The following is a 27,177-nucleotide window of genomic DNA, read 5'->3' as shown; positions in this document are numbered from 1 at the left end:
GGGAAAGTAGTCAGTAAAAATTTTAATTTGGTACAGAGTACACAGAGTTCTTCCTAACAAAATAAGCATGTTGCCTCATACTAAAATTACTTGTTTTTTGCTGCCAAGGTAATATTAAAGAAATAAAGATAAGCAAACAATGTATTTACTGCTGTGTTCATCACCCATTAAAACAGAATTTTATTTAGGGAGTTACTTAATAAAAACAGCTATTAGAGTGGGTTACCTTTGCAGCAGCACAGCGGACTGCCATGGATCGATCTGTCAAACACGATCGGGCAGCTTTGTAAACATCTCTGTGACAGGGGATAGCAGCAGCTCCTAAACCATTTAATATATTTTGCAAACTAAGCATGATTTCATAACGACCTTGAGACTGAAAAATGAAAATGAGAAAAGTTAAAAATTTGTAATCCTAAGATCCTTGGAAATACAAAACGCCAATTACTGAAATAGGTAAACAGTGGTTGGGTCTTTTAGACTTTTGGAGATCTATTTATGCTGAAGCAAGTTAAAGCAGATAACTTGCCCTAAAACTCTATAAGCAAATGAAAACAGTAATTCTATGTTCCACTGAAAAATACTAAATAGAAGAACAAAATTCAAAACAAAGTATGAGCTATAGCAAAAAGGTTCTCATTAATAACGCAATTAAATTTTCTAATTTTCATGAAATCAGATTGAAAAAAGCTACAATCCATCATTTTTTAGTCATCATCCATTAACTCGTTATTACTTCTTTGGAATTTAGACACTGATTTTTATCTGACTTTCCATGATTTTTTTTCATAAATTGGTATCATGCATTTTTTCTTACTCATTGGTCCAGCTACCAACAGTAAACATCCTGTTATTTTTCCAATCATTTTTTAAACATGCTGTTCCAATACCTCTGCATTCTTCATTGCTTTAAGCACATTCCCAACGGTGTCAGTAAAACTGTTTCCCAAAATTCTTCCCAATTTTTTGTATAAATAGCCCAAGCATACCACCGCAGCACTAAAACAAAAGCAAATCCAAAGACGTGTGAAAACGGATGCAGTAAGAGATGAAAGGGATTAAGAGACTAACGTAATCAGTGGGCAAACAGCAAAATAACTGAACAGAACGTCCCAAAAACATAAGTGGATTATGGAAAGGGAAAAAAAATGGTCTGTGTGTGGTACATACCCTCTACGAGAAATGCAAATACAAGGGTTGGGAAAATAACTTGCACAATATAAGAATTCAGGTAAATACAATCTTCCAATAAATTTTAAAATAGGAATAGGGTTTCCATATCCACTTTTAAAACTTATCTAATTTTTTACCAAGCATGCTCTGTGTCATGCAGTCTATGGCACTGTGCTACAGCAGATGCTGCCAGAAGTAGTCACACAAAGGTTTACTTACAACTTGATGGCCAATAGTAGACTGTAAATGGTCTAGTAATTGCAATTGTGTCATTTATGTATAACAATACATAAGAAGGAAATAAAACTATAAACCCATGTCCTTTTCATCCTGGTGAAATATCTGACAGCTGGACTCTGTGTGCTCATTGGCCTCTCCATTAGCAAAAGAAAAAATTGCTAATATTGAGCAAAAAAAAAATAAAGAAATAAAGAGTTGCCTAATGAAAGAATGTTTTCCTTTGAATAATTACTTAAGGAAAACACTTTGCTTTTGTATTGACAGATCTATAAATTAAACCAATTAGTTTTATGACTACAAGGAAAAAAAAAATTATCTCTTTAATCAGCTTTCAGCTCTTTGGCTTAACCTACTTAAATATGCAGACATTGCTCAGCATCCCCTTCAACAAAACAACATTTTCCTTATTCCCCAACTGCATTCAAGTTTCACATAAGTTACACAGCACAATAAGAAAAACAAAGCCTTCTTTCTCTCTTATCATACCAAAATACTATTTTCATTAAAAAAGCATTTTTCATTATTGCTTTTATTCAACTCAGTACACACCAACAGTTTGGATTTTAATTTTGTTCATGGTGTGCCTGGGCATAAAATTACAGTTGTCCCATCTTACTACTAAATTGAGCATCTGAAGGTCACAGATACTTTCTCTAATTAGCTTCAAGATTAAATAATATCTATTTAATAATCTGAAGAAGGAATATTTAACAGACATATAAAAAACCCCAACCAAATAAACTACCTTATTACATCATAGTATAACCTGCAAACACTCTTAGAAATTTGGCTGTACTGCCATGTACTGCTTCAGCGTTGCATGAAAGAGTCAATCAGTATTGAACAGTGATTTCTAGCAACAGAGTGACCATACTTGTTGATAACTAACATCTAGTCAACTAAAGATGGGAATCTAGTTACTTCTGCACATCAACATTTAAGTTTTTATGAAAGTTCAAAGCATAGGACTGAGGAAGCTCTCGTACCTGCCTTCTAGGATTGCATCACAGCTCTAGTTGTCTATTTTCTTTTTCCACAAATGTTTCTTCACTAAGTCCAAACTGTACTAATTGTGGAGTTACTTTAACTGTCAAATTGTAAGCAACAGCCAGAAGTTTCCAAGGAAGCCTGTAAATTTTTACAAGTTTTGCAGGGAAAAGCCTCTCTGCCCCTGTTTCTACCTCCCTAGCAGCACACCTCTATCTTGATACACAACTCTCTATGAAAGATACATCTAAACTGTTTTCTCTTAAATTTTGCCTTAACAATTGTACTTGGAGAGGCACCAACAAAAATCCAGAGCTAAGATACTCAAACGTGGTAAAATAGCACTGAGATAAGCTATAAAAGTTTGCAGACCAGGCAAATGCTTATAGTTTAAAGCAGCCCTTGTCAATATTTCAAAAACTTCATCATTTAAAGTTAATTAATAAGTTGCATTCACACTGCATAACCTGTTTATCTGATTTGGTATTGTATTCATATCACACTGACTTTTAGTAGCAGATAAGCACCTAGCTAAGGTTATGTTTAAAGTGCTTGCCTAAAATATTTCCATCAAAGAAGAAAAGTAATAATTTATGAGATAAGAGAATGATTCACTGGAACTGTATTTAAAGGAGTTCCCGGGTGTATTAACATATTGTGAACACTGATGGTTAAGTGTTGCTATGAGACAGCACGGGCATGTATGCTAAATAAGGACAGATGGCAAACAAAGACAACACTTTAATCAAGATCACGCAAAAAAAAGCAATTTTTCTACACTGAACACCAAGTATTTAATATATTTGCAACCGAAGATGAAAGATTTTACTCCGTAAACAGCTCTGTGGTTCCAATTATTTTTGTGTAGCCTCAGCCTCAGTGTCAGCTGTATCAGAAATACTTTTTCCAAAACTTTTTTGAATTAAACCATATTTTACCGTTACTTTTTTTGCAATCTCTTATTTCCTCTCCTCACTACTGCTTACATATCCAGGAGCATTCTGAACAATGCCACCTCTCTCTTTCTCCCCCAGTTACTTCTCTGCATTCTGACTCTGGATATCTGCCATTACTGCTTTGCTGCCAATGGACTCCATCATCCCTCCTTGCTATGCTGACATCCTCCCACTTCCCTCTGGCATATTGCAGCTGAAGCAAGGAAGACCTGCAGAGCTCTGTCCTACACTACAACTCAACTATAATGTTAATGGCATATCATAGTTGAGAATGTAGTATAGCATAATTTATTCTGCAAGACTTAGACCCTTTATAGCAAACTTATTCTTAACTCAAAAGACTGCACAAGAGGTCACATGGAACAAGAGGGAAACAAAAAAAATTATGGTATTGGAAAATACAACTGACTCCTTGCAAAATTTATTTTCAGAAATCTTTACTTGGGTTGTCAGAAACAAATTTAGCATGCAAAGTAAAGGAGGAAGACATATTCTGCTCTGCTTTCAATACCATATCATTAATGCACAATGATGTTTTACTATCTGTACCTTTACCTTTAATTTTCTTCATTATAGTCAAAGATGTGCATTGTTTCAGGAATGAAGGTTACTTACAACATTTCTGCACATAAAGATTTGGTTTCCCATTCTGAAGTAACAGTTGATGTTTCTCTGTTCCGTGGGCTAGGTTTCAGGCGTTTAGTTACAAACATTTTTAACTATGTCCAGTTTTCCAGTTGGATTAAGAAATGTACTCAGTAACTGTATTTTGTACCTGGAGTGGTACTTGTCTGTTTCACTGATCTTCTCAGCAATATTATTCCCTTCTCCTTGTTTTTCAAACAGCTGTGCCCTCATAACTCTGTTATCCATCGCTGGTATCTCCCCAGCCTGATTTTCAACTGTCTGGCTGGAGACCACCAATTCTCTTCTACTCTTTTGGTTCCTGATGCACACATACAATATCTAGCACTAGCACCATCTTTGTTTTATTATGTATCCTGTGGTAGTGAATTCAGATGCAGCTCACCGTGTCAATCTGTCTCTCTTGTTATTACTGAATTTGAAGTTTGGGATTCAAAAAATACTTACAGTTTTGTAGGCAGATAACTTGGTGAGTCATCTTTACTCCGAATGAGTTCATTGCATTTGTCAATTGTTTGGTAAACAGAAAAAGTGTCTCCAGTGCTATAAATTACAGCTAAATTCTTGGCAAGAAGCCGTCTGGTAGGAGGTCCTGGTGAATTGTTTAACAAAGAAGTCAATTGTTCAACCAGTTTCTTCTGGTTTTCCCTTATATCAGCCTGGAAATAAAATCCGTAACCAGTTAAAATTCAGTTAAATTTAAAAGTTAGTTAAAGATAATTAATGTAAATTATCTTTACTTTTCATTATTACCATTCTGATAATGACATTCTTAATTACAAATGGACATTTACTTCATTTTTATGCTTAAAGAAAAGACATTTCAAGTATGTGACTATTTTATTCTTCTTCTTAAAAAAAACCCAATACGTTTTTCAGAGCTACTATTTCTAGTAGCATTGCAAGTGTATTTTCCTATGCAATTAATATAATTATATCTTTCTAAAACAAAGTTTCCTTTTCTTGCTTTGCCTGCTTTAAAATAAAACAATTAATAGATATATAGTAATTTTAGTATCAAAGAAGAACTTTAGCCCTGTTTCAAGAACCTGAGTATTAGAAAGGAAAGAACTTCCCTTAAAACAATCATCCAGTCTTAAATAAATTATTTTAATACTCTTTTAAAAAAAATAGTGTAGCACCATATTTCATTTACATATTTTCATCACAAATAAAAACACTTAAATACCGTTATTTGGGTCGGTTTACTCTTATATATCTACACAATCAACTTAACATACTCTAAACAGTGAACTAATCAATTGGAGAGTTGGCTGGAAACAGATCTTTTATCATTTGATTAGAAAAAATTTAAAAAAAAAGAACAGAAAGATGTTACTTTCTTGCTTGCTAGAGAACTATCAAATAATTGTGCAATGCCAGGTGGAAGCATGACTGACATTCTTCACAATGGGGCTGCAAAATCTTGCAGCAATAATATGAATTACAACTAATTAAAATTCCCTTCATTGGACAAGTGGTTCTGTCACTTGAAGGGCTGTGACCAAATTCTTGTAACATTTAGAAAGTTGCTGCTAACACTAAATATACTTTCATTGCTTGTAAATGAAAGACATGAGGCAAATGAAATTGAATACTGTTCTTTGCTTTTAAACAAAATAGCAAAACGACAGAAAGAAATAACTATATAATGTGATTTTCTTCTCAAATCTCATTATACTTACTCTGCTAGTCACTGGTAAAAGTTTTTCCAAATACTGTAACCACTCAAAAATGAACTCTGCTTTTTGAAATCCACCAAGCTGGTTATACACTTCTTCATTAAGCAACAAGCTGTGAGCTAACTCCATTCCTTGAAATTTTCCTCAAATCTCTCAAACACTGTGGAATGAAAAGAAAACCCAACAAACTACCGAAGCTGTGTTAATCAGTCAGGTTTTCTTCCTCATTAATATCTGATGAATCAGAAGTTTGAACAGCTAAACAGAAAAAGAAAAAAAAACGTTAATAGAAAGTCAATGATTATATCATATTATATTTATGCTTGATTTATTAAAATAAAATTTTTAAAGGAAAACAATATAAAAAATAAATTATAGCAGTTTTACGTAGCGATCTTTAGTAATACTTAAGTTTTTCATATGAGATAATGGTATTGATGTAATACGCCAGCTAAAGTTAAATATACTTCACAATATATCAGGGGGGTTCTCACTGAACTTCTGATTTTCCTTCTCCTTGTTTTGCAAGAAGTGAAGTTTTCTAGTCCTTTATCATATATATACCTGAAAGTAATGACCAACCCAAACATAATGACTTTGCTATCTAGAGCTAAGTGTAGCAATAGCCGCAACCTACATATAACAGACTCCTTTTAATTATGTTCATAAATATAAATGTTAACATATTAATTCAAACACTTTAGGTATTCTCAATGCCGAGTAAGGCATAAAAAAAATCCAGAATTTCATCGCTGAACAAACCTCTAATATACTCTTTTTTTATGGGAAAAAACCTCAAAAACAAAAGAAAACACCCAAACCTGAAAAAAAAAAAAACCTCAAAAACTCGAAATCCAAAAAGAAGTTATGTTTTACTTATGTCTCTCAGACTATTTTTGGAATTTCTACGTTTAAATGCCATATAGCCTCAAAATACAAAATAGAATACTCTGTAGGCCTCACAAACAAAAATAGTCAGGGAGATTCTGGTTAAAATATGGTCACCTATATTTTAAACTCAAAAAAAGTTATCCTTTTCAGAGGACATTAAGACTGCTGAACACATTTTTTCCTATGTAGTAACAATATTATAGTGTAAAAGGATCCGTCAAACTGTAAACAGCAGTATAAAGCACTGGTAAATAATTCAATACTCAGGTTGTCATCAAATGCACAGCAGAAGGTTACCTTTACTATTTTCTATGCATTTTTATGTCAAAGTAACTCACAGAGAAAATAAGTCGTATTATATTTACTGTAGTGAACTGTCACTTCAAATCTACCTGAAATACCAAGCCACTTGAAAAGGTACCACACTATAAAATGATGTGCAGATATAAATACACATAACACATTATACTTATATAATATACATATATGACATATTATATACATTATACATATATATACATATTTTATCTAACTAGGTACACAGAAGTTCATAATTTACCAGTTATGTCGCTCCTAGAACACCCACGGAATTTAGCTCTATCCTCACATTTTTTTGCAACATACAAAAAAAAGTAGGATTACATATTTCACTGAGTATTTGAGTGGAGTCTCATCACTACTCAGCATGAAAATTACAGGTACAGGTCACAAATACGTCTTTTTTTCCCTCACCCAAGGCATGTCCAATGTCTACCATCTCTAAACCACCTACTACCACAGTAACATCCACTTAACACATACAGCTCAGGATTACAACTCGTAGCTGTTTTTCCCAACTGAAAAGATCATAGTTTGTAACCAGACATGGGCACTTAACTTACCTAGAAGATAATTTCTCCTCATTGTAAAAACTACCTCTCTGCTGCTTCAGGTTTTTGTATAAAGGATGTTAAGAACTTGATTTCCTAGGAAATAATTAATACAAAGATCAACTTTAGGAAAGAAAGCACAGGGGATACAAGTGTAGCTTCTACAGAAAACAAGAATTCCAAAGTCTTGCAATACTGAAAATTTGTATTAAGTGATAGCTCACCAAAAAAGACTGGAGCTCCATAAATATTATTAGCTCTCTATATGTTACATCTAAATTGGGCAGATGCACCATATACACCATGCAATTGGATTCATTTAACTACTGAAACTGCCTTTGTTATTTGTTTTGTTAACTTAGTTTAATTCTAAACCATTAAAAAAAGTAAGTTCAAACAGCATAATACAAGAGTATTTCAGTGCTTTTGTAAGACCTACATTACTTCAATATATCTAAAAAAGCAGAGATGCAAAATATTCATTATATTAGACTGGAATGCTATAATAAATAGCCATAAACAACACGATAGCATTCAAGTCAAGACCAACAACCAGCAGAGTTGGCATAGGTGATTCACGTGTTCTGAAAAATTCATGTACAATACTATGGATACAAGACGTGAGGATTATCAATCCATTTCCTAGTTCCTAGATATAGTTTTAATGTAAGAACCCATGGGCAAAACATTTCCTTTTAAAACTCATTCAACTTGAACTTATTCTGGCAGGACATGAAATAGAGGTTGAATGTGAATACTTTATTTAAAAAGTATTCACTTTTTAATCAGTCTTCAAATGACTGATGTTGAAAACAAATCAAAAGTGTATGTAGATTTCAGAATAATTCAAACTTCTTTCATCCTGGTGAACCAGTGTTCAGCCTGTTGAAGAGAAGGTTCAAGGGGACCTTAAGAAATGCCTTCACAAGGGAAGATTATCAAGCAGATGAAGACAGGATCTTTATTGATGTGTATGGGAGGGAATAATATAAAAGTGGTATAATTAAAACAAGGAAGCTTCCATCTTGATAGAAGAAAAAAGATTTTCACTGTAAGGATTATCAGCCACTGGGATTGGTGATGACAGGTTGCAGAATCTGCACCCTCAGGGGTTTCTAGCACTTGACTGGACAAAGCCATCTGAAGCTATTATTGTAACTTGTTTCTAAATGAAGACGGTTCAATTGTATAAACACGTGTCGTGGGTTGAGGTGGCTGGGTTTTTGGTAGCAGGGGGCTACATAGGGTGGCTTTGGTAAGAAGCTGCTAGAAGTTTCCCCCCCCAAGTATGCCAAGGATAGCTGGCTACAGGAGGGACTTCCTGCCGCTGGCCAAGGCCGAGCCAATTAGGAGCAATAGTAACGTCTCTGTGATAAAATATTTAAGAACAAGTTTGTTGCCCGAAAGAATTTTCGAGCCAGGGGAGAGCTGACCAAAGCTCCTGGGCAGTCCTGGCGCCTCCACCGCTGCAAGGTGGGAGGTGGTGGCAGCCCAGCCCGAGCCTCTTGGCACCTACCCCGGAGCAGGCAGTGGTGCCCCGGCCGAGCTGGCCATGCTGCTCTCGGCAGTGCCGGCCGAGCTGAGCAGCAGCCCCTGCAAAGGGGTGGTCAGGGCTGGGGCCAGGGTGTGTGGCCCCACGGAGAGTCCTCGCAGGGCCCCAGGCCCACCTCACGAGCAGACTGTGCTGGAGCCCGTCCTACCCAAGGAGCCAAACAGCACTGACAGCACTGACAGCACCAAAGCTTCCAAGGCAAACTGCGAGGGGTGGAGGGGGGTGCTCCACGGGCTAGGCCCAGGTGGCAGAGTGGCCCCTGCCAGCGGGCACTGTCCTCCCTTCCCCCCTGGCTGAGTCGAGCCAGGCTGGGCCAGGGCAGCCTGCTGCGGTGCAGCCGAGCCCATGCTGGAGCAGATGGATGCATGGAAGAAGGCCGTTACCCCCCATGGAAGGCCCAGGATGGAGTGGAGTCCTTCAAGAGACTTGTGGCTCCACGCCAGAGCAGGTTATTCCCAGGTAGGACTCATGGCCCTGTGGGGGATCCACATCGGTACAGCTCACCCTATGAAGGACCATTGGGGAGAAGAGACCCCTCCCTGCACCCCATGGAGAAGTGACCCTCGGGACAGTAGATATGGAAGAACTACTGCCTGAGGGGTGGAACCACGTTGGAGCGGTCCATCAAGGACTATTACCTGTGGGAGGGACCCCACGGAGCAGGGGAATGACTCAGAGCCGTGGCTCCCCCATAACCTGTGGTCAGGACCATGGTGGAGCAGGCTGTCCCCCTGTAGCCCATGGAAGAGTGACCTATAGGACAGCAGATTTGGAAGACCTATTGCCCGAGGGGTGGACTTGTCTCCCTGCACTGCTGCAGGGGGAGGAGGGAGAACATGGAAGGAAGGAGGGGTGAGTGGAAAGTGTGTTTAAGACTATCTTATTTCTCACTCTTTAGATCTTATCCTGTTAGTAATAAATTTTAGTATTAAGTCCACATTGAGTCTGTTTTGCCTGTGTGACCTCTCCCAGCTCAGAGCGACTTTAGTGGGTGCCTAGAATCTGGCCAAGGTCAACCCACGACAACACGTTTGCAAAAATAATCTAGATTTATTTATTTTTTAGTTTAAATTAAAGAAAGAAAAACTGTTACGGTATAGTTGCTGATCTTTACAACGAAACCTTGCTAACAAGGTCAGAAAAGCTAGCACTTCTCACAGGAGAACTATGAGTACTAAATTACAAAGGCTCACTGTTTATTATGCAAGATTTAGTTTTGTAGACACAAAACTGGACATGCAGCAAAAAGAAAAATTTTTAAAAAATCACAGAGCTGATCTGGTCAACAAGCAAACCTTGGTTCCATGAAACTGCATACAAAGCAGTATAACCCCTATTCCATGCAAAAAACTTATCCCTAACACTTACTGAGACTCCCTCTAACAAGAGTAAGTCTGCACACCAGGGACACTGATGAAGCTTCAAAAGTAACAATAAAAAAAGGGCACATGCATGCAAACTTGTGAGAAGAAAGCCAAGAATGTAGGAAATTAAGTTTTACTTATTTCTATTGGTTTTGCAGCCAGAGCAGAGAACAATGCAGAAGGCAGACTGTTTACAAGCCTATGTAAAGCAGAACACAAGCACAGAACACAGGGATGAGCTACATTTGATTAATAATAAATATATCCTTGTTATGTATGCAAGATGTTATCAGGCAATTTCTAAGTGCAGAAGAAAACATCAAACCAAAACACACACTGTCCAGACATGGGTGGGACTGTGCCCAGCTCAGAGGCAAGGCACAGCCACACAGGGGGCCAGGCAAGCACGGTGGAAGACTGAATGTCACGTCAGTCACTGCAGCTTTTTGAACATCATCACATGCCAATGAATCGATGTGAGTGCAACCTAAGCATGTAAAGATGCATCTATATTTACATGAAACTCGTGTTTAGAAATGTTGAATTATTTGATAGTGCCTTTCCCCTGGTGTTACAATTTTGATGCTTCTCAATCTGAAAAAAGAAATCTGGAAAAAAAAGCGTGAAATTTAATTGAATGAGATGTATACTATGCCATCAACCAAAATGAAAAGGTATACATGGCTGATAAAATCTTCATTTGCCAAATAGCATGAAGTACCATGCTTTTGGTTTTGTCTTTAAGCAACTGAAGAAATTACAAGAATTACTTTACCATTGGTGCTACAAGAACATATCAATCAAAAATCCCTCTTTTTTTCCTATGGTGTAGGTTTATTTTGCATTTACAGTATGCAACAAAACTGTCAGAAAGATTTACTGGACAAGGCAGAAGGTGTTCCTACTTATTACTGATGAAAATTTTTTTCATTTATTGATGGAAAATTTGGCAAGCAGGATTGCTCAAGACTGGTCGGAAAAGAGCTCAGAAAAGCTCTTAGAACAACCTCTAAACAGAATGTCACCCTGTAAATTGAAAGAATATAGGGTGAGTCAAGTATTAAAAGGCAAAAGCACTTCAGTTTCTGAAGTTCCTGACAGACCACAGTGAGAAAAGAGGGACCTGTAGTCTTCTTTAAATACAGGGTGACTCATCCAGGCTAAGACTGATCTGAGTAACTGCCTTTAGCAACCATCTTTCAAATATGAGAACCAACGGATTAGCCATGACAAAATTATAACAGACTAAAAAAACCAAACAGATCTATTATGTTTATCAAGTTCATTCTGAGCTAGGTAATCTCCTCAGGTTTTAAAATCTGAGGGGAGCAGACCATAGACTGCTGTATTTCTTTCACATGGACATCTAAGACAAAAACTAATCATCATGGCCAGGCTTTGAGAACAAAGATTTGGGGAGGGCTCTACCCATACTTGCTACAAGTGTGCTGGTGGCTAAAAGGGCCAATACAAGATAGAACAAAAACTAATACACAACCAGTGAAAACCTATAAGCAATAGTGGCAATAATTTTTACTTTCCCCCTTTCTTCCACCTCATAGCATATCTTGCATATATATAAAAAATAAAAAGCAAAAAAAAAAGGTAATCTGCAATAAAGCAAACTCCTAACTGATCTCTCACTAAAAGAAAGCTTTTAAATTATGACTCATTATTTCAAAGAAGAGCAACACAAGTAATGGAAACTACCACACAGATCAAGTATGTACTTACAAATTTATTTTCTTTCAAGACTTTTCATATTTGATCTCTCACTGTTCCAGCAGTTTGTCTCTTTTCCAGGAACAAGTGCTCAAACAGAAATCAGATCAACCTCAGCTCTGTAGGCATGACACTCAGGATCTAATATACAATCTAAACAAGGGTCCAAGTCCTTTACATCTACTATGCAGTGAAGAAAATAAAGTGTCATTTATCTTAACAATAATTATTTATATTTTTCTAGTTTTAGTATTAACATAATTCTGCATTAAATCTGACCTAAAGCATAAAGATAATCACAGAATCACAGAATCAATTAGATTGGAAAAGACTTCTGAGATAAAGTCCAACCTCTGACCAAGCACCAACACGTTAACTAGACTATGGCACCGAGTGCCACATCCAGTCTTTCCTTCCACACCTCCAGAGACGGTGACTCCACCACCTCCCTTGGCAGTCTATTCCAATGTCTAATCACCCTTTCTGTGAAGAAATTCCTCCTAATATCCAACCTAAACCTTCCCTGGCACAGCTTAAGACTGACTGTGTCCTCTTCTCCTGTCAGTCGTCACCCAGGAGAAGAGGCTGACCCCCACCTGGCTACAACCTCCTTTCAGGTAGTTGTAGAGAGCAACAAGGTCTCCCCTGAGCCTCCTCTTCTCCAAGTTAAACAGCCCCAGCTCCCTCAGCTGCTCCCCACAGGTGACAATTTGAAGCATGGCACAGCTCAGGAGCTCACTGATATATCTGTGGATTCTAGCAGACAAGTAAATGCATATTATGCTTCTAAGAAATTATCACTGTTACTCATTGCCAATAATGAGTAACAGTAAAAAAAGAGTAATGAATAACTGTAATGAGTAAGATCAAAAATGACCAGTAATAATAACCCATGTTTTCCTAACAGCTGCCATTGGGCTCACTATACAATCAACACCATAACCATCCCACTGCTGAAAAACAAAGCTGAAGCACATTCATTAGCTTCAAGCTGTCCCTCACTGCACCGCAGTAGTATTTTAACTGACTTCAAATTCATGTTTTTTTCCTCAGAAAGCAAGATTTTTATCATCTATCTAACAAGTGAACTAATACATTCCAGAGAAAGCCTTCTAGCCTGACACATTTAGTTGTAGCCATTAACAGCTCAGATCAATGTTACTCCTGCAGCACTGCTTTAAAAGTTTAATGGGATGATCGTTACCAATGTATCTGAGCTGACTGCAGGGAGAGACATCGATGCTCAAGTCTATGTTAAGCCCTCAGACATACCTGTTTAGAGTGTCTTCCAAACATAAACAAAACTCCTGCCCAGCCCCTTGGACTTACTTCTCACAAGAGAAACCAAGTATGATGGTCTTTGCCAGCTGGGCAGAAAAACCTTAAGGAACCAGCCAAATTCAGCTACTAATGAATGAAACATAGACCAAAATCCAATAGTTACAGTTTGTTGTTTATACTAGTAGGCAAACAGAAAGAGGCACTGAGGCCTGGAGAAGGCAAAAAGTGCAGGATGAAACTCCCAGCTACTTCAAGTGGGAGACCTGATGGCCCAGGAAATTAAGAATTTAGTTATCTTTAGTTGTAATCTAGCTAGAATTTATAACTCACAGAAATAATCTGCTTCAAATCAACAACAATGATAGAATCTCAGTAATTTCCTAAGGAATAAAAAAGAACTAAAATTCCAGCTTAGATGTGCTTGGAGTTTAGATACTGGAAATGGATTGAAGTGAGAACATTCAAGAGATAAAGGTGTTTATTATTACTGGAAAGACCAGGCAGTCTTTGTTTACTCTTTGACTTATACAAACTATCATCAACTAACTCACAGAAGCAAAGTCTGCCTCACAATCTTCAGTTAGAGTAGGCAAAGCTAAATAGAAGTGTCAGTGCATGTCAGTACTTCCAAATCTTTTGTGTGGCAGGATCCTCAGCATTCAGCTAACTTTTGCCTTCTTTATATATACACAAGCCTTAGCCTTAAACTTTGTGCTCCACAGAGCTACATGAAGCAATAGCAGGTAACTGCTGGTCCCAATTTAACATTGAGCCTTCTGTACATATTTTATGCTCAGCAGTGCTAATCACTCTTGGCCTCTCATTTGACTGAAAGAAACCCTGGGAATTTCGTGTGCCCTTTCACCGCTTTCTTGTATGCATTTTCAAAGAAACACACAAGCAAATGCGGGGCATTTTAGCACCAAGACATGAAGAGGAGGAGGGGAAAAAAGAGAAAGTTAACCCCCCTGAGAATTGTTTCTATAGCAGAAGCATTGGTACATTTAATTGATTAAACCCTTGATGCGGAGGACAGTAAAGATTTTCTGAAACCAGAACCCAGTCTTTCAAGGCATATACACTCATACTTGAATTTGTCACTGATTGGTCTCATCAACGTGGACCAAATTACTCCTTAGCATCAAAGTGATAAGTGCTTTTCACCCAAAATTAATATAGTGCCATTAAGGATGCCAGGTATTTAGCAGTGTTATGTTACATTGGTCAGCAGTAAGGAAAATTTGAAGCCAAACACAGAGAAGACGGGACCAACAGTCATGTTTGACAGCAGTTTGCAAGTACAGACCACAAGAGAAAGTCATCACAAGACTACAACTCAGAGGACATGGAAAAAGAACACCAGGCCACAGAGGAGATGGTCTGAAATATTAAGATCTTCAAATCAAGCAGAATTGTAACTCTTAATATCAGATTTTAAGTGCATTAGCATGTGAAAAACACACCAAATAAATCCCACAGTTGAGTACTCATATGTTTTGTTGTATATTCTGTGTTAGAGAGGGACTCAGTTCCACTCACAAATTAAATTATCTTCCTTTTTTTAAAAAACCCAAAACATCTACCCACTTGCATCACATGCTTATCCCAAAGAGCAAAAAGCACTGAAGAATCTGTCTAACTACAAGCAGAAAAAGTAAAGCTTATTGCAAAACCATCCACTTCCTCTAATTATTTGTGAAGATTTCAAACTAGGACAACTTCCATTTACATCATATTTTTGCATGCAATTATTCAGATTAGAAACATGATTCTGAAATCATAAATGTTGAACCAAGATCCTATTCTTTCAGGCTTTCTGCTGTGCTCTGGGTAAAGCAATTTGCCCCAGGACAGCTATGTATCTATCCTCTCATTGAAAATTTGGTAGCATTTATGCAGGTAGTCGTTAAAGTTACAAGCCAAGTGTATCCTCATATATTGCACCTCCCACATATGTAGGTCTTGCTGTGTTCACACTGTTTCAGGCTGTCCTAAAGAACAAATATCATGCAGCCCAAACAGAATTATTGTTAGCTTCTCAGCTACTTTCATCTGTGTTGCAAAACAAAGAGGCTGTTTTGTGAACCATGATGCTCATACAAAGTACTTGTTTACTCCCACAGGAACAGTTCCGAACGACTGATTTTCCTACCAAAATGCTGTTATTGATTTCCAAGTTTCAGAGGAGTTGCCCTTTATCTGAAAAAGTAATAAAGCTCAACGGCAACAAAGACCTAACAGAAATCTATCAGAATCCTTGCTCGGGACTTGCTGGTTTTAAAAATGTTCACACAAAGAATGTGACCACCCACAACCTTCATACATAACAGTGACACTTATAAGAACTACAACACAATATACATTTGCTGAAATGTGAAAGAAATGACAAGACAATGTCTTCTAAGAATGCTGAATGATTTCTGTGAAGTTTTGAGGACAAGGCTTGAGGGAAAATTAGAGAAAAATACCCTGAAAAAAAGTGCCTGGAAATGCAATAGCTATTTCAGCAACGCAACATATTCGAGACATTTCAAAAAAAATTTGGAAGACATTTACTCATTGTGTTAAAAAGTACATACACTTTGCTTTCATGTTTCTTGTCATCACTTTAATTTTTATCTCCACATAAGAAGAATTATTCCAGGAAACCAAGAAGCAACAACATTCAGCTACTGAGAAATATAAGCCAGCCATTTCCTGAGCTCCACAGCAGCACTACTGGCACACTGTCCCCCCTAGCCCTCACAACTCTCTAATATTATTTAGGTTCATTTCTGAAAGTTTCAGCCAAGAGATAGACTTGGCTCCATTACAGGGACCTTAGAACATTATTTTATTTACAGGTAACCTGGCAAACCACATATAAATAATTAACCAATGCTTCTAATAGTCATAAAATAGTCATAATATTTGGAAGTTTGATACTGACAAAATGAGTTTAAAAGGTTCCCCCCTCCCTAAAACTGGACTAACTAAATTTCGGAAAGCAATAACTAGCTTTTGTCTGATAAAAATTCATAGAATGCTTTGGGTTTATTTCTTTGCAGGTTTGAAAGCTGGTGTCATAGCAAAGCAAGTGCATGAAAAGCACAGAAGTATAAACATCCACCTAAATCCTACCAATAATTTCAATATATGTCTGAATATAGTTTTATTCCTGAGAACACTGTAGACAATACTGTTTATCTAATATAGACAAAAATACATCAAACTGAGTATGCTGACAGGGTGGGGTTTGTTGCTGGTGGGGTTTTTTATCACAATGACAGCAGTTTCAGGAAATTAAATTATTTATTAAAATGTTAAATTGACTTACACTAGGTGATATATATGAATATGGATTATCCAAAGTGTAAGTTGATTTTAGCTACCAATTTTCCACTAAGGTAAATGCTGAATCCAGTCTAGCTTAGCATGAAATTCAGCCAAAGGAATTTTTTGCTGAACATATCCTGAAATCCCAGAAAAGTATACTTATTTTTCCTGAAAATTATTATAGCTATTACTATGACTAGACTTCAACTGCGCTGAAACACACCAACACAGAAATTTAGCAGTAGGAGCCTCACAGATGCAGACTTTACAGGAGACTTGTTTGGCGGATCAGAGGCCACTATCCAGGCATAAATTACTGACATACCTCATTGCAATTGTTCTTTCTCTAGGTATTTTACATGGCTGTTCCCCAAAGAAAACTCCAAAACAGCTCAAAAAATATAACTGCATAAAAATTTCATGCCTTTTTGGTCTGCAGTGTCGATACAGACATATTTTGTGTCTTTTTAAGGGTTCTGCTTCCTTAAAATCAGTAAAAACCACATTGGTAAAAACTGAATAGAACAAACATCCCACAATCTGAATATGTTTTTGTGAGAACATATTTCTAACCTCCTACCTCATTAGGATGTTCTGAATTTTAAATCAGACAACCATACTGCATTGATTAATAAAGTTTTTGATGTGTTGGGAAGTAGTCAGTCATGAAGTAGTCAGTAAGTCAGATATTTTACCAACTATAAAAACAATCCTATGTTCAATAATCAAGCACAAGTTTTCAGTGTATTGCTAGATTTAGTGTAACATCAAACTGGCTTCCTCCCCCCAACTCCATTTCATTGTGTCAAACAATCAGGAAAAGAAACCCAAACTCCATTCAGCACACAAGCAGAAGTAATCTATCTGCTGGGTCTCAATTGTTATTTCATACATGAGAATATTACACATCATGTAGCAAAACACCAAAACATACAGTATAGCTTGACTATTTCTGAAGACAGGGAAAATATTTCTGGCATGTGAGACTAAAATAAAAGTACAGTTCATGGCCAGAACTGCAAACACTTAACGCTACTAAATCGAACGCCAAACTTAAAGAATCACTACAAATAATGAATTAAAAATTCAAAATTTATCAGATTTCATTTAGAGAAACACAAAGCTGACCTGAACTTTTATCCGCCTTCCTCCTCTCCTATCATCATTCCACCCACATCTCAAAAAACTTTCCTTTTCACTAAACTTACACCATCTGTTACTCTTTCCCTCATTCAAAAATGTCAACACTAATGCAACTTTACAGGTTTTCCAACCCTGTGCACGGTTTTTACCAGTTATACGATGCAAATTTCAAGTGCAAAAGCCTGCAAAAACATTTCTGCATACCAGAATGTCCAACACTGCTACTCCTCCCCTAAATATTATTAATTAATTATTAATTTTTAAGAAAGTACAAAAAAGACCCAAAAATCACAGAACCTCGTTGAAAGTAAACGCCGAACCCGTCCCTGCAGCCTCAGGTTCTGTATCGCCCCGCACAGGGCAGACACCCCCCCTCGCCCACCCCGGCCCGGCCGGCAGCGCTGCTCTGCCGCCGACCCCCGAGACACCCGGCCGGCACCAGCCCTGTGCCCGGCTTGCCGCTCCTCCCGCGGCGAGAAGACCCCTCTCCGCTCTCCGCTCCCCTCGCGGGGCTGAGACCTGCCCCACAGCCCCGGGGACCGGGACGGGCTGTGCCGAGGGAGCGCGGGAGCCGCCCGGCCGCCGGCTTCAGAGGCGGCTGTGTGTGTCACCCACCGACCCACCCAGGCGGCTCGGGGGGTGATCGAGCACTTTTCAGGCGCAGGCCTCGGGCAGGCACACCCCCGTAGAGAGCTACCGCCTCCGCTCGGCCCTGCTGCCCCTTCACACAGCCCCTCACGCCGCGCCGAGCCCGGGCATCCCCTCCCGCGGGCGGGGGGCTGGCACCGCGCTGCTCTGGGTCATCCCCGCCCTCCCCCGGCGGCTCCGAGCCCTGCTCCGGGCGGCCGCCGGGGCTCTCCGCGCCCCCTGCCCCGGAGGCAGGACCGGCGACCTCTGCCCCCGCCCTCCCTACCTGCCGCCCGCTGTACCTCCGGGCTGCCCGCGGGGCTCCCGTGCCGCTCTGCGGGGCTCGGCTCCGTCCGCCCGCCCTCCTCCGGCACGGGGGGGCCGCGGGTCCTGCGCCCGAGCTGCCGCCGCCCGCCGGCGGGGAGGGGGGAGGAGAAGGAGGAGGAGATGGAGGGCGTCTCCGGTGCTCAGGGCTGTGCAATCGGGCCCGGAGCCATCGAGCGCCCGCGGCGGCGAGGAGGAGGGCGGGAGCGGCTCGGGGAGCGCGGGGCCCGGGGCGAGGTGTCGCGGTGCCGGGGGGCACAGAGACCCCGCCCGAGGGCGCTCCGGGGCCCCGCAGCCGCCGGGGCGGTGAGCGGCGCTGCGCTAGCGGGGCACAGCCGGGAGACAGCGCTCAGCGTGCTCCCACCCAAAACAGCAACAAAAAAAATCCCTCTCGGTGATATTTTTTTAAAGTAGCTCAGCTGGCATTTTTGGGATTTGTACCTGGCTTTCATAAGAGTCTACCATGGCTTCTGATTTCCACTCCACCCCACAGGTGTACTTTCTGGAGAGGGCACCTGGGCACTGCACAGGACGGTAACAGGAACAGCACCTTTATATTAAGCGCATGCATGTCAAACCCAACATTTGCAAAAGTTGTTACTCAAGTTTCATCTGTGTAGGCTCTGACCCCAAATCGATATGGGATCCCAAGTCAAGGAGTCATTCTGTGTCTAAAGGACCAGGTCAGCTAGAGCTCCTGGTTTCTCCTACTGCATTAGTTACTTCTTCCATGTGCTCCAACTGGAAAGGGTTGCTACATCGTTGGAATGACTTCCACCCTTCCGAATTTTCATAAGCAAATGCATTGGTCATGGGAAAATTTCCATTGGAGGGATTTTCTTTACTGAAATCTGTGATCAAAGTTAAGTTCTGTCTTAATGAGAGGAATGTATGTGTCTCTCAACCATTTTTTAGTTTTAAAATAAACAAACAATAATCTTACTGTAGTTCTGCGTTCTCTGGGACTACTTTCTTTTAACTGGTGCAAACAGAATCACAGAATCATTAAGGTTGGAAAAGACCTCCAAGATCAAGTCCAACCTTTGATTGATCACCACCATGTCAACTAGACCATAGCACTAAGTTCCACGTCCAGTTGTTTCTTGAACAGCTCCAATGATAGTAACTACAGCACCTCCCTGAGCAGTCCATTCCAATGTTTAACAATTCCTTCCATGAAAAAATTCCTCCTGATGTCCAACCTGAACCTCCCCTGGCACAGCTTGAGGCTATGTCCTCTCATCCTGTCACTAGTTGCCTGGAAGAAGCACCTTGCTACAGCCTCCTTTCAGGTAGTTGTACAGAGGGAGCCATCGTGGGGAGGGAATAATGCCCAGGACACATAACCATACGACCCAAAATTGTGTCTAACCTTACATAAGCTTCTGCATTCATCTTCAAATAGATTCAACATATAAGGTTTATATACAGTGGGATCCTCTGGGAACATCTGTATTCAGTTATGCAGATGATACTGCTGAGAAATATTTCAAGGAGTGTACGCAGAACTGCCCGATTACACTGTGCTATAGATGCCACGAGCACCAGGCTGTGTTACCATATATGGACACTGGTTTCATTTTTACTAAACTGACTGTGATAAAAAAACATAAGCACTGATGCTTTTAAAAAAAATTCTGGCAATGGATGTGGTAATGAAGAATATATAAATGCCTCATACCTGAAGCAGGAAACTATTTACATATTATATTTCACAGAAATCAACTCTACGAACTCCTACTGGTGTAAAGGTGTTAACTCCTGGTATCAAAAATAACGTACACTCCCAGGAAAGAGCTATTTGCTAGGTTAACCTCATTTTGATCAGGAGATGAGTTGCTGCTACTCATAAAGATCTGCAATTCACTTGTGAGAAAGGTCAGCTGAACAATTTATATTCAAAGACTGTCGGTGTTATGACATTTTCCATAATGAACTCCAGAAAAACAAAGGCTGCTCTGGCTGGCAGCCCTGAGGTAACAGAAAGACCTGGTAATATTTGTGAAGAATTGATCATGTTTAACCCAGAAACAATAAGCAACCCCAAATTTAGGATAATTTTTGGAATATTACTGCTGTTATTATCATTACTATGTCTTTTATTCACTCTGTTATGGTAGCAGGTAGGGACCCACCCAAGATTAGTATTTCATAATGCTGAATGTTACATGAGCATAGAGCAAAACAAAATATCACTCATTAAGAAGTAAAGTCTTGCTCAGTTTTTCCTAAGCATTATGTCTCCCAGCCCCCTGAACACATGATATCAGATCTAAGTAATGCTTTGTTAATGCTAAGCTGATATGATTCAATTGGAATAACAAAGGATATTAAATCAGAACACTCCTTCCATCTCTGGGTACATCAGCTTTAGGGTGACTTTGTGCCAGCAGTGTTTACATGAGGGTAAGAGTCTGTGTTTATTGAATTTATGGCTAACCTAGATTTTTATTATGATTTTTTTCCTAAATTGGTCAACAGAATGTTAACCGTGCACTGATTCAAATTAGTGTCTACTTCAGCAATTATGTATGCCATTTTTATTTTCCCCTTTTCCATCTGAAATAAAAAAAATTATTGTCATGCAAGTTTACAGTACTTTGTTCTAAACCAGAAAAAAATAGGATAGTTAAATGTATTCATCATGTATTAATTCAATTTTCCCTTTCCCCATTAGTCCTGACTGTGCTTCAATAGCAAATTACTTAATAAAATAAGCAACTGGCAAATAATTGAAATGCACAAACCTACTGATTAGTCTTCTCATTAGTCTATATTGCTGAAGTGGGGAGACAGCATGAATCAGTTCTGCCGTACAAATTCCAGACATAGTAGAATATCTATGCAGTCACATACGCCTCTGAGCTAAATATTTTCTTTCTTTCAGCTTTATAATCCTCAATGACTCTAGAGGAAAAAAAAGAATGTATTCCTTTGAATTTAGTGTGACTGTCCATGCATGACTAAGAATCACAGGACTAGGGGCCTGATTTGAAGCGAATGTAACATCACCAACTAATTACATAGCAGAAAAAGCCAAATTCCATGATATTTTAAAATAATTAAGAAGGAATGTCTTTAGATTAATTATAAGATTAACTATTTAGTTTTACTTTCTCTTTGCAATTTTGTTACAGAGTCAACATGCTGGTTTTAAAGTACAGAGCGAGACAATTAAGTTCTAAATGTGTGAACAGTTACACCATCAGCTACAGGCAATTTACATTTGGTTTTAATTTAAGGTTATTAATCTGCCTATAAACATTATAACATGCTCAGTTCTAGAACTGCTGCAGCCCTTAGCATCCAAGTCTGTCCACGCCTGCTCCCTCAGTTGAGACAGTAACTATGTGTTTCTAATCCCAAAAGTGAAACGTTCAGTTCCCTGCAGTAGCTCCCTTCTGGGGGCATGTAGAATCCAACACATTTTGGCGTGTCCTAGCTTTTGCACTGTCTTAGGTACAAATCTTTCTTTTTTTACACATTGAATATCAAAAGTAATATATAGTTTTATTTTATGCTACAATACTGCTATACTTCTTTTTATTCCCAACAGTTGCTTTTTGTACTATCACAAAATGCAAGGCCTGAATTCCTGCCAAGCAATTACACAGTCCTGCTGTTATTTTTAATCCTACAATGTAAATAAAAGTATTATGCAGGCCTAGATAATATTAGATACAGCTACCAAAATGGCAGTGGGAAATAAGAAAGTTAGCTCTTAGGGATGAATTGCCAGCTAAATACTAAAGCCTCCCAAAACCCTTTTGCTTTCACTGCTAATACAAAACCTTTATTGCGAATCTCTCCTAATGGAGCATATCTAAATAGCCTTAAGCTCCTTACTTGCACATTTTTAATACATACTGACGCAATAGGGCATCTATTGTGGCACTTACACTGGTAAATACAATTAAAGTGAATAGAAAGCAATCTTAAATTCAGAGCAATAAGATACATAATACATATGAACAAGAACAGTACAACAGGAATGCCATTTATTTGCTTTTCCATGCTGTCTGGATCACCTCTGTTTTAGAAATACTATGGGGTGTTATTTACACTGATACCACACCATTCATTGAGGCAGTCAAAGTGCTCTGTGGACATTAGCTCAAGTCACATTTGTGAGGCAGAGGTTTAAGCAGGAGGTAGCGAAAGGCAAATTCCTGTAGCTCCAACAAAGGTGAAGAGAGGTGAAAGCATACTGCCTTCTGACAAAAAAGGAGGATCAGAGGTGATTTTTTGCTTTTAGTAAAGAGAAAAAAACTAGTGGTTTTAAACCTCTTTTTCCCTTGTTTTCACTCTTTCTTTGTCTCACAGATGGAAAAAGTGGAGCAGAAAATTGCTTTACCCAAAGCCGCACACTGGCAGTAATTGAACTAGCAGCCAGCATTGGTTTAAATAGAAAATGTGCAATACATTCAAAGTATTTGGGCTACTCTAACTGCTGTTTCTTTCTCTTGACCACATATACCATTTACTTTTCAACTGTATTTGCATGGCACTTCTGGTAAAAGAATCTTGTAGGGATTCCTAAATTCTGTGGAGCTTCAAGAAAACAAGAAGGAATAAATAGGAAATACTAAATTCACTAAATTCTTGAGGGAGAGTCTCAAATTTTAGATGCTGTTTTCCCAAGAAAAATATTGAGGAGGAAGCTCTACTTTCTGTTCTTGTCCAGCAATTGTCACCCTGAGTTCTAGTATAAAGCAACTGGTGGATCTTACAGACAGCCCAGTACTGTCCCACTGTGCTGTGAATACACTAAACTGAGTGATGGTCCTTGTTTTGCTCAACGTATAGTCTTAAGGATCAACACATTGAAAAAAAAAAAAAAATCCATTTATTAGATGAGAATTGAGATGCTAAGAAGTCAAGAAATGAGGCCAGTCACAACAGAGGTTGGTGACAGACCTCAGGTAATGCTTGGAGACCACTCTATGGCATACTGCTACTCCAGCTTAAGAAGATAAACATTATGTGTTTGAGGGAGTCCATATAGCAGAGACTTATAGAAAATAAAAGCAAAAAATAATGGAGCTTAAAAGATTCATGTCTCCTTCGCCAAAGAAGCTGTTTTTATATCAGAGGTGAGATTGAGGTTCACCAGATCATACTTATAAATCCAAGGGGAACTGATTTTGTTCTCAAAGAGGGGCTAAAGAGCAGTGGTTGCATTGAGTCACAGTGAAGAATGAAACTTTTGTGCAGCTTTTGTGGTAAATGAGATCAGACATCACAGCTGCATTAAAGGACCTGTTGAAAAGAACCACAAAGGTTGGCTAACATCCAGCAGGCCATCAAGTGGCTGCCATTTCAACATGGGGAAACAATTGTCTGCAGAAACTGTTATGTGCAAAATCTTGCTATGGGCAACAAGAAATCCACCCTATGTATAAAGTCACACCAAATCTATTATAAGTGCAACCTTAGCAATTTAATCAAAGAATTATTTTCAGTCCAAATCTAATTATTGTAGAAAAAGAAAAGAAATAAAAATAAAAATAAACTGTATAAAAAGTCTTAATAATGATACTACACTTAAAATCGTTATGCATGCACACCTAGTACCTATACCTACCCCTTTTCCTGGTGTTGTGCTTACCCTTTCACCTCATGTGGCTTCCATCTTGTAGAGGCAGCACAGTGGATTATCAGCATCTGGAGTCCTATGCCTTCAGAAGTATGCTACTGTTATGGTTTGTTCTTCTTCCTCTCCTTTTACTTCTTTTGGAAAAAAGAAGCTGGGGCTATTTTGCATGTTTTCTAATAAAGTTTTACACCTTGCTTTTTCTTTACTGGCCCGCAACCACGTATTTTGCTTTTTTTACATCTTAAATACCCATTCTTTCTTCTCTTTTTTACCCCTAAGACAAGTCTTGCCCAGCTCCAGGTTTTCAACTGACCATTGGAAAGTTTATAGCCTTGGGGACTCCAGTGACAGTCTGTGCCCCATCTCTTACCATCCCCTGCCTCTACTTTACACTGCCGTCAGCGTCTTCACTTCTCAAGGCTGGTGCTGTTTTGTACACTGTAACATTATGTTAGGGTCATAAAAATATCATTCTACACAGAATAACTACTTAGTACTAATATCTATATAACAACTGCTGTTTCAGCATACAACGCAAAAGTAAAACAAATCAGCCACAGTCCCCTGCCCTTAGAAAAATTGTTGTTACAGCTAAATCAAGTAAAAGCAAAGCTCTGAGAAGACTAAGGAAAGTTCAGATAAAGCATGTGTGATAAGCCTCCATCCTGAGGTCTTGTAACACTTGTGATAAAGCCTACTGACTGTTACTAGCAATAGCAATACAGTTGCAGCAGTGTTATTAGTATTACTGGTCTACACACTGTTTATTAACTTCCAATTCTGGATTAATATTTGTATGTTGTAAATTCGTGTGTTGCATGCTGTATGTAATAGCAAAGGTAAAAATTTCCAGAAAGGGCATGGGAAGGAAGCAGGAATACTGCTGACTAAAAAACAAGCTATTGCACCTGAAAGCATTAGTAAATTTTTATGAGCCCAGTTCATAGTCCACACACATTCAGTTTAGACACACTGGGTGTGTACGCTGCAAACGAGGTCGCAAAAACTTGATACTGGAATTACTGTATGACAGTTGAATTGAAGGCATAATAGCATAAGGATGACTCCTGACTTTATAGGTTATTTCAAGAAAGTGGGGAATATTAAGCATCTTCCAATAGATGGTCTACAAGTATAGAACAGGATAATTACTTGAGGTTTTGTCTAGTCACAGAATAGAAACTATTTAAAGCAGTGTCAGATCATCTGTTTAAAGTATATATTCATGGCAGAAAGAAATGAACATTTGGCTTTGAAAAAGTAATTTTAATTGATTTTTCATCAGTACAGTCCAGTATGTTATTCAGAAATGGCTTCTTTCAGTAAATGGATTGTGAATCAATAGTAGATATAAATAAAGCAGTACAAAGGGCACAATATTCAACGAGCTGCCAATCGTTGGAGCAGAAGATGGCAGAAATCAGTATTCCAAGATGCTTACAAAAATAAATCAGAAATGGGCAGATAATACAAAAATATCCACCTTGTAACAGAAATTATAGAGTTCTGTCTGGTCCTAAGAACAACCAAAATATATATTCGATTTTATGTGCTTTATATGAGAGATAGTATGAGATGGTGTTTTGTTTTAAGTCTGTTTCTCACTAAACATTTTCAAGATTATCCCTCTTAGAACTCACAGAGTTCTTGAAATATAGAGAATGAATTGCCAGGCGGCCAAAGATCTTTCTGGAGACAGGAAAAAATTTAAAACTGCAGACTTTGTATTATACCTCAAAGGATCAATTCTTGAGATATATTAAATACCCACAATTCCTGTAAAGTCTGTGAAAGTCCTGTAAAGTCAGCACTTTTTAGGATTTGACCTCCAAAAGAAAGAGGAATAAAAATGTTTTACCACACACAGAGATTAAAATGAATTTCTATTAGTTATTCATATCAAGACAATCTTAGTTAAATGTTGCTAGTAGGAACTGAGAACATAACTCATATTGTGTCTATCACAACTGTTAATTATTAATGAATAAACATATCATTTGGGACCTAATAGCTAATATTTCCAGGCCATTTGTGTAAATGGTTGCTTTCAACTCTGAGAGTGTCAGTTGCCAGGAATTCAACATCCTTATCTATTTTGTAATTATTAATCATATATTATGTAATCTGAAAAAAATCTCATTACTCTCTTATCAAAACTACAAGCTTTGTATCTGTTAAAAAAAAATGTAATTCTCATGACATAGTTTGAGTCTGCAGATTACACATTCAGTAATGTTTTTTTACAAAAATAAAGATAAGGACAGAATTTTGTAACTACTGACCTACAAGTTAGGATTGTACAAGCTGGTAACCTCATCATCCATAAGGTTTTAGGTCTTTTCCAGAATAATTTGTTAATTAAACGGCAATTTTGGATAATTACTGCAAACCATATACATGTCTAATTTCACTTTGAATCCTTCTAAGCCATAATGCTGCAGTAAAAGAGAAACTTGACTCACAGGATAAGCATATTTGAATCAGTTTTGAATTTGCCACATTTTAATACAGCTGTTCTGTTCTCACTGCCTTACAAGAGAGAATTTCCCATTATAGCTTCTTAACCCCATCTGTTAATAATGTTTATTACAGTACTGCATAGGGAGTCAGCTGGGAAATGGGGCCCCAAATGTACCAACACTGTCTATAAAATGAAAACTAGTCTCTGCCTGGCAGATTCAATAGACAAAAAGCCTGAAGGAAGCAATAGGGGCAGTGGGAACAATGAGATGGCTGCATACAATGTACCATCTTTACTTTTGTTTTCATTTGAATGTTTCTGTTCTTTTCCTGAGGCTCTGTTATGAAAG

The 27,177-nt window shown here is 38.5% G+C and overlaps 1 protein-coding gene across 5 annotated transcripts in view; it reads right to left on the bottom strand.

The window, feature by feature from the left end:
- Positions 1-18,894, bottom strand: part of HEATR5A (HEAT repeat containing 5A) — a 67,343-nt gene extending 48,449 nt beyond the window's left edge. For 3 of the 5 annotated variants that reach the window (XM_051806234.1, XM_051806239.1, XM_051806238.1), the window contains exons 1-6: positions 18,734-18,894; positions 7,456-7,539; positions 5,687-5,941; positions 4,449-4,660; positions 891-999; positions 227-376 (exon numbers count right to left, since the gene is read on the bottom strand). In XM_051806234.1, the coding sequence (XP_051662194.1) occupies positions 227-376; positions 891-999; positions 4,449-4,660; positions 5,687-5,812 (597 nt within the window). In that variant the 5' untranslated portion in view covers positions 5,813-5,941; positions 7,456-7,539; positions 18,734-18,894. Of the gene's footprint in view, positions 1-226; positions 377-890; positions 1,000-4,448; positions 4,661-5,686; positions 5,942-7,455; positions 7,540-12,093; positions 12,265-18,443; positions 18,636-18,733 lie in introns of those variants that run through there. The other 2 variants (XM_051806235.1, XM_051806237.1) reach the window with 2 other exon arrangements.
- Positions 18,895-27,177: the final 8,283 nt, after the last annotated feature.

The sequence above is a fragment of the Manacus candei genome, unplaced genomic scaffold (genome assembly GCF_025592945.1).
Source record: "Manacus candei isolate 608988 ecotype Guabito, Panama unplaced genomic scaffold, ASM2559294v1 h1tg000067l, whole genome shotgun sequence".
NCBI lineage: Eukaryota > Metazoa > Chordata > Aves > Passeriformes > Pipridae > Manacus > Manacus candei.
This window is presented reverse-complemented; position numbering and strand designations above follow the sequence as displayed.